Source organism: Notolepis coatsorum (assembly GCF_963971535.1).
Source record: "Notolepis coatsorum genome assembly, chromosome: 12".
NCBI lineage: Eukaryota > Metazoa > Chordata > Actinopteri > Aulopiformes > Paralepididae > Notolepis > Notolepis coatsorum.
Genome location: NC_140176.1, coordinates 71,487,390 through 71,503,044, shown reverse-complemented (window position 1 = coordinate 71,503,044; position 15,655 = coordinate 71,487,390). Strand labels below are relative to the sequence as shown.

At 45.6% G+C, this 15,655-nt stretch overlaps 1 protein-coding gene across 1 annotated transcript in view; it reads right to left on the bottom strand.

The window, feature by feature from the left end:
* Positions 1-397: 397 nt before the first annotated feature.
* Positions 398-15,655, bottom strand: part of map7d2b (MAP7 domain containing 2b) — a gene marked incomplete at its 5' end in the record, with an annotated part of 40,859 nt that continues 25,601 nt past the window's right edge. The window contains 7 exons of the mRNA XM_084325876.1: positions 398-509; positions 1,854-2,143; positions 6,938-7,076; positions 8,919-8,982; positions 11,795-11,899; positions 12,725-12,905; positions 13,402-13,540. Of these exons, the coding sequence (XP_084182002.1) occupies positions 1,858-2,143; positions 6,938-7,076; positions 8,919-8,982; positions 11,795-11,899; positions 12,725-12,905; positions 13,402-13,540 (914 nt within the window). The 3' untranslated portion in view covers positions 398-509; positions 1,854-1,857. The remainder of the gene's footprint in view (positions 510-1,853; positions 2,144-6,937; positions 7,077-8,918; positions 8,983-11,794; positions 11,900-12,724; positions 12,906-13,401; positions 13,541-15,655) is intronic.

Below are 15,655 nucleotides of genomic sequence, written 5' to 3'. Positions count from 1 at the left end.
TCTGAAACCTGGTTTCGAGTTCTAAGCAAGTCCTTCTTTACAAATGTAATGCCATTTCAAAATGTTAAAGCCAACGGGGTAGTAACTTGTTTATTCAATTTAGATGATTCTGCACTGACACAAAATGTCCTTTTCTGCTCGTGCAACATGATTGGCAGCTGAAGGATTGGTCCAAAGTGGAACTGTAATCAGGGAAGTCAAGTTGATTCGCTTTTACACTTTTCATGGCATCATTTCTTTTAACATTTTGGTCTTGGGGAGAGTATCAAGTCATTCAAGTCATAAGGCTCAAGTCCGAGTGAAGTCACAAGTCATTGGTGTTAAAATCCAGTTGCAAGTCATTTATGATTTTGTCGAGTCTGAAGTCATCAAATTTGTGACTCGAGTCCAAGGCATTTGACTTGAGTCCACACCTCTGCTGTTCTCTCTGACAAGGGTGAGACACCTCCCGGATTCTCCTGGCTCCTGTCTGTCTCAACTGGCCTGCTCCAGCACAAAACCCATGATCCCTGGGGAAGGATGGGGGAGAAGACGTTAGTGTAAGGATGATTTCAGTTCAGCTGCAGATCACTAATCCAAGAAACCAATACCTTGTCTCCATTCATTATGTTCAGCCTGGCTGGGGCTAGCCATAGTCTAACATGCTTTGGTATGGTTGGGTTTGTGTCTCCATTAGCTATGTTCAGCCTGGCTGGGGCTAGCCATAGTCTAACATGGTATGGTATGGTTGGGTTTGTGTCTGCATTAGCTATGTTCAGCCTGGCTGGGGCTAGCCATAGTCTAACATGGTATGGTATGGTTGGGTTTGTGTCTGCATTAGCTATGTTCAGCCTGGCTGGGACTAGCCATAGTCTAACATGGTGTGGTATGGTTGGGTTTGTGTCTCTATTGCATTTTTTTTGTATCTACTTTTTCTCCCATTTTCTATTTTTCTCCCATCCCTATTTCGTATCATCCAAGTCTACCCTCCCCTGTCTCGAACGCTGTTAGGCCATGCCTCCCACAAGCCGGCTGCAATGTGGACTAAGCCTTACATCACGTGTCCCCTCCGGTACTCAAGGAAGCAGCAGTTGCATCTTTTCACCTGCACAGCGCGATCTCTCAGCGTCGGGGGTCTGCGTTTGGAGGGCACGCCGCCCCCGTCGCTTCCTGATTCTGCTGCGCAGGCGCACCAACCAACCTGTAGGAGTCGCTGTCCACAACGTCCGATCCCCACCCATCAGCTTCCCACCCCCTAACGGAGTGTGTTATACAAATTAGATCACGCCTATGGGTGGTTGTTAGGCCCGAGGCGCAGCCGAGGGTCGTTAGACCCCCATAGGCGTGATCTAATTTGTATAACACACGACTTCAAGTGATGTAATGCGTTTATACAATGACCGAATTCACCCAACCTTATTGCTATACAATAAACACACAGTAATTGAAGCATAATGGAGATTTATTCACAAAACCATCCACAGCGAAAGTAGATCCAATAGTAGATCCACTAGTAGACACCAGAGGGAGCTCCACAAACCATGTTAAACCCAGATTCAAGGGACTAAATGCCCTACCCACAGCTGTAAAGGAATGTGAATCACTACCCACTTTCAAAACCAAAAGAGAGCACCTACGGGAGACTGCAATTCGAAACTGGCCCCTGTAAATATCCTAACCCAACCCCCTCCAATGTACAGTAAATGTCCTAACCCAATAATACTACACAAGACCCTTTTCTTGGGACCAAGTAAGGTTTCGTCGATAATCCAATGTACAGTTACACCCCCCCCCCCCCCCCCCCCCCCCCCCCACCCCGCCTACCCTCTTTATTTGAATGATTGTAATGTTCTGCGGAGAGAGCTATCATCTACCTGGTTACTGGACGTCCAGGTTGCCAGGGCCGAGGCTGTGGATGAGCTGGGATGATTCCGAGGAGGTGGCGTTGCAAGTTTGTATCAGCAGGTTCTTATTGAGGTCTCCCAATGCCCCACCGCTGCCCGGCTGCAGCTTGGGGAAAGGGGGCGTGTGTTCCCCGTGGCCACGCCCCTGGGCTGCAAGGTCTAGCAGGTGCTCCAGGGTACAGGGGTTACTCACACCATCAATCCCCTCAGTGACGGGAGAGAACTCCTGAGCACTGGCCTGCTCGTCCCTGGAGACGGGGCTGTGGGACACAGTAGAGAACGAGTAAGAAAGATACAGTAGTTTTCCTTTCAAAATGAGATATCTATTGTTTAAAGGAACACGCTGACATTATGGGAAATTTGCTTCCCATCTTCTCCAGAGTCAGACAAGAAGATAGGTACCAATTTCCTCTCTGTGCGCTCAGTAGAAAGCTATCTGCTGGCTGCAAGCTAGCCTAACTTAGCACAAATGAATGGAAGCAGATACAGACCACTAGCTTAAAACTCTGGGAGACATGTTTTTGCCAAACAGCTAACTGATCCATATCCACTTCCATTAATTTGTGCTAAGCTAGGCTAGCTTGCAGGCGGATCGCTTTCTACTGAACGCACAGGAGAGGAAATTGGTATCTATCTTCTTGTCTGACTCTGGAGAAGATGGGAAGCGAACATAATATTCCTTTAAAACCCCACCCGGAATGTGTTTGACCATATACATTTACATTGTAGGGTCATTACAGTACATTATTAAACATGATTAAACATTATTAAAAGTTGTAGGTGGAAAGTAATATAATACTAATAATAACATTTATTTGTATAGCATCTTTCATGCAAGAATTGCAGCTCAAAGTGCTTTACAGTGAGAGAACAAAGACAGGTCCTGAGAGCGGCTGAGGGGAGGTATAGAAAGTCACGCCTCACTGCTGACATCGACACATATCACAACCTCTTGTTAACATTCTCCAAAACCATTACTACTGCCAAAGCTTCTTTCTTTCACCATAGGATTGAGGCCTCTGCCAAGAACCTTCCCAAACTGCATGCTATCATGTCCTCCCTCCTCACTCCCCCCCACCCCCTCCCCCCTCATCTCTCTCTGCCGAAGACTTTGCGATCTTCTTTGAGGAAAAAGTGGAGAACATCCGCAGCTCATTCTCCCAACCCCCACCCATTCCAAATACTGAATCGAGAACCTCATCCGCTTCACTCTGTCATCTTTCTCTCCCATTACAGACGCCGAGACCCTGAAACTGGTAACGTCAGGATCAGTTACCCTCCCCACTCCTCCAGACCATAGCACCAGACATCCTCCCATTCCTAACTGCAACCATCAACTCCTCCCTCAACTCGGGGGTGGTCCCCTCCTCCCTAAAACAAGCCAGAGTCACACCGCTCATAAAAAAAAAAACCATGAACCCCACCGCCATAGGCAACTATCGTCCTGTCTCTCTTCTCTCCTTCCTTTCTTTTTTTTGATCCACTTTTTCTCCTTATTTTTCTATTTTTTTCACATCCCAATTTCACTGTTTCCAATTCTTCCCTCCCCTGTCTTGAACGTTGCTCGCATATGCTCCCCACAGGTCGGTCGTAGGGAGGATAGAAGCCTTGCATCACGTGTCCCCTCCGGTACACGAGGAGGCAGCCTCTCACATCTTTTCACCTGCCAGCGTGGACTCTCATTGGCGAGGTGTAACGTGTGGGAGGCTCACACTACCCCCGCTATTTCCTGTCTCTGCTGTGCAGGCATCCCCCAACCAACCTGTAGGAGTCGCTGTCCACAACGTCCAGATTACCACCCATCGACTTCCACCCGCTGGCTCTGCCAATTGAGCCAGTATGACGGCCGGCCCAAGCCGGAGGCAACGCCGACAGCCGGATTTGAACCCGGTGTCTCTAGCGTTGGTGACGAGCGCAATGTCCGCTGCGCCACCCAGCCGCTAGTCTCTCCTTCCTTTCTTTTTTTGCTCCACTTTTTCTCCCATTTTCTATATTTTCTCCCATCCCAATTTTGTATCATCCAATTCAACCCTCCCCTGTCACGAACGCTGTTTCTTGCCTCCCACAAGCCGGCTGCAATGTGGACTAAGTCATACATAGCACAAGTCCCCTCCGGTACTTGAGGTAACAGCAGTTGCATCTTTTCACCTGCGCAGCTCGACCTCTCAGTGGCGAGGAGTAACGCGTGGGAGGCTCACGCTGCCCCAGACACTTCCTGATTCTACTGTGCAGGCGCACCAACCGACCTGTAGGAGTCGCTGTCCACAACGCCCGATCCCCACCCATCAGTTTCCCACCCCCTAATACGGCCAATGTGTATTAGTTTGGACTACCAGCTAAACTGAAAGCAAATGTGGAGCGCTGGGCTCGAACAGGCAAGCCCAGCGTCTCCAGATTTCGTGGCGAGCGCCTTGCCCACTACGCCACGTAGCCGCCCTGTCTCTCCTTCCTTTCTAAAACACTTGAACGTGCTGTATCCAACCAACTCACTGATTATAATAATAATAATAATAATACATCTATTTTATACAGCGCTTTTCCAGATGCTCAAAGACGCTTACAGAATGACCTTCTAGACCCTAATCAGTCAGGCTTCAGGACTGGTCACTCCTTCGACACAGTCAACCATCAGATCCTCCTCGCGTCCCTCGCAGGAATGGGAGTGGCTGGCTATGCGCTGACATGGGTGACATCATACCTCAATGACCGCTCCTACCAAGTGTCATGGAGAGGGACCTGTTTGCCACCCACCCCTTGCGGACGGGTGTCCCCCAGGGCTCGGTCCTTGGACCCTTTCTCTTCTTCCTCTACAATAAATCTCTGGGTAACATTATCACGTCTCATGCCTTCTCGTATCATTGCTATGCCGATGATACTCAACTCTTCCTCTGCTTCCCTCCCTCAGATATCTGTTACGAGTGGGGGTAGTGAGGAAAGGAGAGAGAACCCAATATTGCGGACAATGATGATGAGAGAGGCAGAGACGGCAGGATTCGTGTAGATAATGACTTTACTTTAGTTCCACTTAACACTACACGAAAATAGAACATAAACGGCGCAGCCGTGCTGGCACAATAAGCAACGAACTTGAAAACAAACAAAAATAACATAAACGGCGCAGCCGTGCTGGCACTAGAGAACAACGAACTTGAGAACGCGTAAAACAAACAGGCAACATCAAAACACTAACACTTACTTAGTATGAAACAAAGGGCAACAACAACGTGGACAGGAACAGGGGAAACTGGAGGTATGACGCCACAACAAGGAGAGGAAGACACACACTTAAATACCAGACTAATTATGATTGGCAACACCTGGCCAGGCCAGACTAAAACACAAACATTTAACCAACTAGACACCAAGGTAATACAACAAACACAAAACCAAACAGGGGAACCACATCACACAAGGGAGGGGAAGGTCAACAACACACACCATGAAATTACATTAATCATCCTATTAATTACATTAATTACATTTATCAGTACAGGCAAAATGGCCACCTGCACCATCTGATGGTGCCCACTAAAGGGCGCCATGAGACCACCGAAAGGAGGTCGAAAATGTCCAATGCTTCCTTTCTTATCACAGGCCCACCAGGGCCTGGGGTCGTTACAGATATCCACGTCTCTGAGCGGATCTCGGCCTGTCTGTCCGACATCTCTGCCTGGATGACGACCAACCACCTCAAACTGAACCTAAGCAAAACAGAATTGCTCCACCTGCTGGCCAAATCCTCCCCCCTGACCGACCTTTCCATCACAGTCGAGAATGCAGCTGTGGCCCCGTCCCCGACCACCAAGAACCTTGGTGTTGTCTTCGACGACCAGTTGAACTTCTCCGCTCACATCGCAGCGACAACCAGAACCTGCAGATTCCTCCTGAGCAACATCAGAAGGATCCGCCCCTTCCTGACAAAAGAAGCCACCCAACTCCTCGTCCAATCAACAGTCATCTCCCGCCTCGACTACTGCAACGCACTAACCCTAACTAACCTTATTGTCATGCACTTGTCCTAATATACTAACCTACACTGTAGCACTCAACACTTTGATGAACATTGTTACTCAGCTGATAGATTTGTGCCCTTCCTGATGACTTGTCGTACAGAACTTTGGATAAAAGCGTCAGCTAAAAGACTAAATGTAAATGTACAGCAGAAAAAAGACAGGCACAAAATGAGCACATAAAGTGCAGACATAAAATAAAAAATTTTCACATTAGGATCTAGAATCCCAATAGGCCACTTTGTTTATGGTTTGCTTCTATGGCATAAAATGACATATAAAACAAGCATAAAAAAGATAGCAGCGAGCATGGTAAGGCAAATCACAGTTTTAAAATGACATAAAAAACATATAAAACAAGCATAAAAAGATAGCAGCAAAGTAAGGAGATAGCAGCAAAGTAAGGAGATTTCTGATAATCTGCATAACTGAAAAAAAAATTCTCTAATGTTTTCACAAGTTGCCAATGTTTACACCTTCAGAAAATATTAAAAACACACATTTAGTGGTTATCTTACTGTTAGTCAATCAATTTGGGAATGATACCGTGTTTTCCAATCCTATGTTAAAAATGTTGGAGATGTAATCTTTTTCCGGCTTGTGAGGCTAGACGGGGCTGCCTAACCTTTTGTTTATATTTGGATTAGGAATTGTGTCTTTAAAAAAACAAAACAGAAAACGACTGTCAAAATGATCATTGTCTGTTGGTATGGGTAAAACTCATTATAGAAAGTTCTGTTTTAAGCTACAGTGTTTATACATTATACACTTGCTATTGTTGTGAGGAATTCTATCAGTGCTTTATTTAGCTGTACATTTGTTGATAATATATATATATAGTATATATATAAATAAATACTGTATATAAATACAGTATATATATAAATAAATAAATACTGTATAAATACAGTATATATACTATATATATATATATATATATAAATACTGTATAAATACAGTATATATACTGTATATATAGTATCGGCTGACTGTTATATCTTTCCATCTTTCTTATCCTCTTGAGACAAACAACAGACATCCCACCTGACGTCCATGGACTGTACTCCGTCAGACAGCTCGTCCATGCATCTCTTATTCTCCAAAGGGCCCAGGGTGATGACGGGGGCAGGGATGGGGATTTCGTCTTCCACAACTAAATTGGTCTGAGCCGTCACCTCAGACACTGGGGAGAACACATGATCGTTGTGACAGTGTGTTGGTGGAGCACAAACCATATGGCATGAAAAGGTTGGAGGAATGGAAAGCCTGCGCTCATTCTGTGTACTGCATTTAAAATGTTCATGTCTATGTAGTTTGTCAAATTGTTATTTATGGTCATGTTTTGTATGCTTGTCTGTCTGAGACCAAGGACCACAATGGGAATAAGTCTTGACTTTTTTGTGTAGCATCCTTGATGTTTTTCTGGAATCTTGTATTTAAAAAAGAAAAGTCTAATAAAATAAAATCAATTCTGCAGATGGAACGTTTGGTTTATTAGACAGCCATCTGACTGAGAGCTTCAAGGCTTTGATGAGCGAAGTGCCTGTCAAACAAACCAGACTTTTTAACTATTCAATGAATGTGGACCTTCTATTCTTGTGAAAAATCTTTACATGCCTGGATGCTGGTAACAAGAACACTTAAATTGCTATTACGTGTGAGAGTTTGTAGGCCTGTGTGCTTGGGGGTGGTTTGGTGGTTGGGACGCCCACCTCTGGAATCACATGTGAAGTTCCTGGCATGTGATTGAGTCACAACCAGGCTCACACCTATTAATTCAATTCCCAGTTTTCCTGTCCAGTGTCTCCTGTATTCTGTCTCTCTCTCAGCTTTCCTATTGTCTCAATAAAGAAACTTCTCTCCTGTGTCTCCCCTACTCTGTCTCCATCTCAGCCTTCCTACTGTCTCAATAAAGAACCTTCTCTCCTGTGTCTCCCCTACTCTGTCTCCCTCTCAGCCTTCCTACTGTCTCAATAAAGAACCGTCTCTCCTGTGTCTCCCCAATCTGTCTCCCTCTCAACCTTCCTACTGTCTCAATAAAGAACCTTCTCTCCTGTGTCTCCCTCTCAACCCTCCTACTGTCTCAATAAAGAACCTTCTCTCCTGTGTCTCCCTCCCAACCTTCCTACTGTCTCAATAAAGAAACTTCTGTCCTGTGTCTCCCCTACTCTGTCTCCCTCTCAGCCTTCCTACTGTCTCAATAAAGAACCTTCTCTCCTGTGTCTCCCCTACTCTGTCTCCCTCTCAACCTTCCTACTGTCTCAATAAAGAACCCTCTCTCCTGTGTCTCCCCTACTCTGTCTCCCTCTCAACCTTCCTACTGTCTCAATAAAGAACCTTCTCTCCTGTGTCTCCCTCTCAACCTTCCTACTGTCTCAATAAAGAACCGTCTCTCCTGTGTCTCCCTCTCAACCTTCCTACTGTCTCAATAAAGAACTGTGTCTCCCCTACTATGTCTCCCTCTCAGCCATCCTACTGTCTCAATAAAGAACCTTCTCTCCTGTATCTCCCCTACTCTGTCTCCCTCTCAGCCATCCTACTGTCTCAATAAAGAACCTTCTCTCCTGTGTCTCCTCTACTCAGTCTCCCTCTCAGCCTTCCTAATGTCTCAATGAAGAGTGAGGACCTGTTGTCATTCATTGCGCTTCACAGCCAAAGGGGGCGATGTTGCTCTGCATAACTGGCATTGCTGAGTCACACTGCAGCTGAGTCAGATCAATGAAATGTGCGTGTCGACTTGATTGATGCATGTACAGCCCATTGGCCTGGGAGTTTTCAAGAGATCTATGCATGTGAATGTGTGTGTGTGTGTGTGTGTGTGTGTGTGTGTGTGTGTGTGTGTGTGTGTGTGTGTGTGTGTGTGTGTGTGTGTGTGTGTGTGTGTGTGTGTGTGTGTGTGTGTGTGTGTGTGTGTGTGTGTGTGTGTGTGTGTGTGTGTGTGTGTGTGTGTGTGTGTGTGTGTGTGTGTGTGTGTGTGTGTGAATAAGTGTAAGAGAGAGCGAGAGAGACAATATGTGTACAGTACCGGGGGCAGGAGATGGTGAATCCACTTCACTCTTTCGTGTCCTCTTCATAATCTCCTCAATTCTCTGTGGAGTTGGATAAGACAGGCGTTCAGAGACTGAATATGTGACGTACAGTAGGAGTGTTAGGGCCAGCTGGTCTCAGGATATCTTAACGGGATAGTTCAGAATTTATTAACCCTCACCCTATTTCCTATCTATGACGTTGTCGATCGGTGGAGGCCTTTCTCAGAACGTGGTCCCGATGACTTTGCATTAGCTTGTGCCTAACTGAGTGGGACTGTGGGTATCTATTATGAAGAACAGCATGGATTGCGCTGAGACTCTACTGGTCAACAACATCACTGGTAAGTAGGAAATAGGATTAGGGTTAAGACATTATGAACTATCTTTAAATAAAAATATCCATCATTCTATATGAATTCGGTGAATGAAAATATGCTGACATCCACTCACTTGGGGTTAATGTGAGAAGGAGTGTGTGCATGTGTGTGGAATGGCTACTGACGCACACAGCACCATGACTACAATCAAGTACACTGTAGCGTTTTGTCTGTGTTCATAGTTACTGTTGCGGTGGGAACACGGGCATTCTGTCTACTTAGAACAATGTGAATCTTTTCATTATTATAATTATTATTATTATAATTATAGTGTTTTCTTTTCATCAATGTCAACTTGTAGGCAAAACGCTGCTGCTTCTGTGTCCAAACTGCTCGGGGGAGAGACTCTAGGGACATTCTGGAGACTGGCGAAGGTAACCGAACGCACAGACAGGTCATCCGACAGTGTGTGGTTTCACCCAGGTGCCGTCCCTGGAGACCTTCACCGAACCATAATATCATCATGAGCTTTTACAAACAGTGAAAGGGTCTATTGTGCAAGGGGTGTGATTGATTGATTGAAAAGTTTATTAACAGATTGCAGAATGGGTACAGTACAGTACAGCTCAATACATACAATTGTTAAGAGGATGCAGACCTGAGAAAGACTTTCGTCTTGTTTCCATCAGGGTCCCCCATTTTCAATTCATCATATGACACACATGACATACAGATAGACAGTACTGCTACATCTATACATTTATGACATACCAGATTTTCAAATACAGTACTGTTTGTGATACTAAAAAAATCCAGAAGAAGAGTATATACATTTGACATAGAAACTGTGCATTGGGGGAGGTTGGGTAGGTGGGGTGGGGCTGTACATTGGAGGTGGGGGGGGGGGGGGGGGGGGGGGGGGGTTGGGTAGGGGGGGGGGGGGGGACACTGTACATTGGAATACTGATATACATTTGACATGGAAACTGTACATTGGAGGAGGTTGGGTAGGTGGGGTGGGGTTGGGTGGGGCTGTACATTGGAATACTGACAAAGCCATGCTTGGTCTTTATTGTACAACTGGGTTAGGACATTTGTAGGGGCCAGTTTTGAATTGCAGTCTCCCGTAGGTGTTCTTTGAGAGTGTTTTTGAAGGTGGGTAGTGATTTACATTCCTTTACAGCTTTGGGTAGGGCGTTCCACATTGTTGTGGCATAATTGCGAAACGTGTTTAGTCCCTTGTTTGAGCCAAATCTGGGTTTTACATGATTTGTGGAGCTCCCTCTGGTGTTGTGATCGTGGTATTCACTGACCTTTGGGAAGTATTTTGACATGTACATGGGTACCTTGGTTGTGTAGTGTATCTTGTAGACCAGGCCCATTGCAAGTTGCTGTACTCTGTTGTCTACTCTAAGCCATCCTAGGTTGGCAAAGTGTGCAGGGGTGAGGTGGGTATAGGAGTCAGGTCAAGCAGTAGTCTGACTAGTTTGTTTTGAGATGTTTGTAATTTGGTTTTTAGTGCCTTTGAGGTGCTTTGGTACCATGAGGTGCAAGCATAGTCGTAGTACCCTTGAATGAGTGCTCCTGCCAGAGTCTTCAGGGTATTCTTGTTTACCAGGGAGGAGATCCGGTACAAGAATCGAGTTCGTTGATTGACTTTTTTTATTACATTGGATGCCATTTTGTCACAGGAAAGATTAGCCTCTAGGATGGAACCCAGGTAGGTAATTTCATCTTTCCTTGTGACAATATTGTCACCCACTGTAACTGAGAAGCCGTCTGTTTTGCTGAGTTTGTTATTTGAACCGAAGAGAATGGACTCTGTTTTGCCCATGTGTAATGATAGTTTGTTGTCGGCGAGCCATATGCAGATTTTGCCTAGTTCCGAGCTGAGGGTTTTTTAAACCTGTAACTTGTTCTTGTCAGAGACCAGCAGGTGTAAAGGTGTAACTACAGTATTCTTTTTTTTTATTGGTATTTTTCCCCCTCCATTTTCCTCCGATTTTCTCCCATCCCAATGTTAGTCGTATGCCAATTCCCAGTCCCTTCCTGGTCGCTGCGCACTTACCCCCCACAGTCAGATCATCTGGGAGAGTGGAGGCTACCACGTGCTTCCTCCGACACACGTCCAGCCAATCACCGCTTCTTTTCACCTGGCAGCGCGGATTCTCATTGAGAGGGCGTAGCGTGTGGGAGGACCACACTATCCCCCTCACGTCCAATCCGCGCTTAGCAGGCGCCCCGACCGAACTGTAGGAGTCGCTGTTTACAACGACCCGGACCCACCCCGCCAGCTTCTCCCACCCTCTGATACAGCCAATTGTATCAGTGCAGACGGCCAGCCAAGCTGGTGACAACCCCGGAGCTGTGAGCTGGATTCGAACAGGCAAATCCAGCTCAGCTCCGGGGCTGGTGACGAACGCAATCTCCGCTCGGCCACCTAACCGCCTCAGTAACTACAGTATTCTTAATGCATTGACATGTATTTATACCATAGAGTATCTATGAGTCATAGAGTCTCTATTATATATATATAGGGAGGGAGGGAGAGGTACCTTCTTCCTCTGTAGTCTCTCTTGTTCCTCCTGTATGTGTAGCAGTTCCCTCTCGTGTCTCTTTCTCTCTGCTTCTCTCTGGGCGCGCAGGAAGGCCTCCTCTCTCTGAATGCAAGAAAAAGACAATGTGAGTGACAACCATCTTTGTAACTGACATACAATAAGCTCCAAATGCATTTAGGGAAACATGTGTTTTGATTTGTTTTGACTCCACACTTGTTACTTCGGATGTGAAAATCACACAACTAGTCAAATGTGGACTGTTAGCTTTGATTGGAGGCCATTTTCATTTACATTTGATTAAAACGATTAAAGAAGTACACCTTTTCTTTTGTACATGGTCTGCCCATTTAGATTATTTAGATAGATTAAGATTTTATTGATTAAAGCAGTGATATGTAGTATGTAATCAAATATTGGAGCTGAAGGCTCTCATACAGAGTTCTCATACAGGGAGATGATTAAACTTGCTTTAATTTCCTGGAATGAGTCACTGAAACTATAAAATAAGGAAGGGTCATGATGTCACTGTGTCAAAAGTGGGAACTTTAAGTTCAACCAACATTGAGTTGAATGGGATCAGCCATCTCCTCGTTTTTAATTTAAAACAGGTTATTACCTCAGATGTCAGAATCATCTGCAATTTGTTGCATTGTTAACTAGCTAACATTTGATATATTGATGTATATTTCCTCAGATAGCTTGTATATTTTGAATTTATATTATTTCAATACAGGCAAAATTTTTAATACAGGCGTCAATAGAACTGGCACCAAAGTCTGGCACCAAGCAGAGCATAGAACGCTGGTATTCTGACTGATGATGACCCTTCCTTCTTTTTCCTTGGAATGAGTCACATGGATTTCGCAGGCCGTGGGCGGGCTCACAGATGACACGTTGATGTGATGATGTCATCATGCAAACTCTGACCTCTCTGTCCAGCTGCTCCTGCATGTCCTTCCATCGTCGCTCCTTCTGTCGCCTCTCCTCCTCCTCCCTGACCCGTCTCTCCTCCTCTTTCCTCACCCTCTCCTCCTCCGCTTGCAGCGCTGCTTTCTCCTGACGCTCCCGCGCCTCCTCCAGCCTCCTCTGCTCCTCCTCTGCCCTCAGCCTGAAGAGACATGTATGTCACACACAATCAATCATGAAAGGATAGGGCCGGTGTCATCATTTGTTTTCTTATTATTGTCAACGTAGCCTTCGAAAAGACCAAAACCTACAATGCATTTCCCCTACAAACAAGTTTCAAGTTTCTTTAATAGTTGTCATACAGAAGTACAGAATACTTTCATACAAAATGCTTCTTACTGTTACGCTCCAGAGACTGTGCTAGACAAGATAGTATCAAATAACATAGTACGGCCCATTTTGACAACATCAGATTATAGCTTGTATCTGAGAGTCATAGAACTCCATCGTTGTCCAAGAACTGTTCAAAAACAAATCACAGAGCCGTATTGTTGCTTTTGTCAGTATAATTCACCATTGCGACAAACATGGGCATTGTACGTTCTCCTGGAACTTCTTGGAAGATCGCTGGAAAAGAAGACAATGTACAAAAAAGTACACTGAATAGTGCAATTCCCCAGACACACACAACCACACACCTCTCTTCCTCCTGACGTTGTCTCTCTTCCTGCTCTTTCTGGACTCGGGCCAGACGGCGTCTCTCTGCCAGCAGCCTAGACGCCTCCTCAGCGTCTGTCGTCCCACCAACACTCCTGCCTGTGGGCGTGCTGGGAGACACTGTGTGTGTGGGGGGTAGGTGTGGATTACAGGTAGACTGTGGTTAATTGGTTTGACCAGATAATCAGGACCAATTTGATATTTTTTTTTTTTTATCCACTTTTTCTCCCATTTTCTATATTTTCTCCCATCCCAATTTCGTATCATCCAATTCAACCCTCCCCTGTCACGAACGCTGTTTCTTGCCTCCCACAAGCCGGCTGCAATGTGGACTAAGTCATACATAGCACAAGTCCCCTCCGGTACTTGAGGTAACAGCAGTCGCATCTTTTCACCTGCGCAGCTCGATCTCTCAGTGGCGAGGAGTAACGCGTGGGAGGCTCACGCTGCCCCCGACACTTCCTGATTCTACTGCGCAGGCGCACCAACCGACCTGTAGGAGTCGCTGTCCACAACGCCCGATCCCCACCCTTCAGTTTCCCTCCCCGTAATACGGCCAATGTGTATTACTGCGGACGACCAGCTAAACTGAAAACAAATGTTTGTTTAAAACCTTCCCTCTTATTTTCAGCTGGTGTGTGGTGTCATTCAGTTTCACATGAGTGAAAGCCTAGATGGCCTATCCAATATCTATATTGCAGCAGGCAGCAATATTTGATAAAGGCAGAATGTGTGTCGAAATAGCATTCTAAATGGATTAATGTGGTGCTAAGCCCTGACTTACAGATGTATTATACCGCTTTTTATATGCCGCTTTTTCTGGGTGGCCTTGTACCCGTATTGACACTACTAAATAAGATGTCATGTTCTACAGTATGACTTACTACTATAGGGTCTTTATACCTGTAGCACTGTACATATTAATACTACAACTCTGTACATGCATCTGATGAGCACTATTACTCAGTAGTATTTATATATCTTGTACCCAGTTTACCTCACCATCACCTGCTAGTTACTATTGCACTTTACTGTTACATTTGTACTCTTGTTGGATGCCAAACTTCAGACAGACAGACAGATCCAGACAGAGATGGAGACAGAGGACATGTTGTGTCCCACAGGGGGGTTCAAGTTACACTTCCACACCAGTCAGTCATAAGTCCGCCCTCTCTCTAACCCCCTTCTCTTGTTCACTCCCTCCCTCCTTCTCTTTCCATCCCTCTCTCTCTCTACCCCCCCCCCTTTCAGTCACATCTTCCTTCTCTCTCTCTCAATCCCTCTATCTCTCTCCTGTGACCGCTCCCTCTTCCTCTTTCTCCAACCCTCTTTCCCTCCCTCCCTCCCTCCTTCTCTCTCCCCTCCCCCCCCTCTCTTTCACTCTCCCTCCCTCCTTCTTTCTCTCTGTCACCTCCCCCTCTCTCCCTCCCTCCCTCCCCCCTCCCTCCCTCCCTCCCTCCCTCCCTCCCTCCCTCCCTCTCTCTCTCTCTAGAACAGTGAGTGTGTCTCATCACCATGCAGTGTTGTGATATTTCCAGTCAGCCACACAGCTCCATTCTACCAGCACTGACATGATGATCTAATCACGTTTACAAAGATAGTCATACAGATTGGGCTAAGGACATCACATATACATATACACACACACATATACACACACACACACACACACACACACACACACACACACACACACACACACACACACACACACACACACACACACACACACACACACACACACACACACACACACACACACACACACACACACACACACACACACACACACACACACACACACACACACACAGTGAATATTCCTCAGCTAGTCAGATAGTAAATTATATTGACCGTATTGATCAAATTGTTTACACTGCCTGTGTTGTTTTTTACTACCTGTATACTGTGTTGTTTTACTACCTGTACCCCCCCCCCCCCATGCTGCTATGATGCCTGAATTTCCCCAAGGGGATCAATAAAGGAATATCTTATCTTATCTTATCTTACACACACACACACACACACACACACACACACACACACACACACACACACACACACACACACACACACACACACACACACGCACACACACACACACACAGAAAGAAAGAAAGAAAGAAAGAAAGAAAGAAAGAAAGAAAGAAAGAAAGAAAGAAAGAAAGAAAGAAAGAAAGAAAGAAAGAAAGAAAGAAAGAAAGAAAGAATGGAGTCAAAAACAGGAAGGCCACA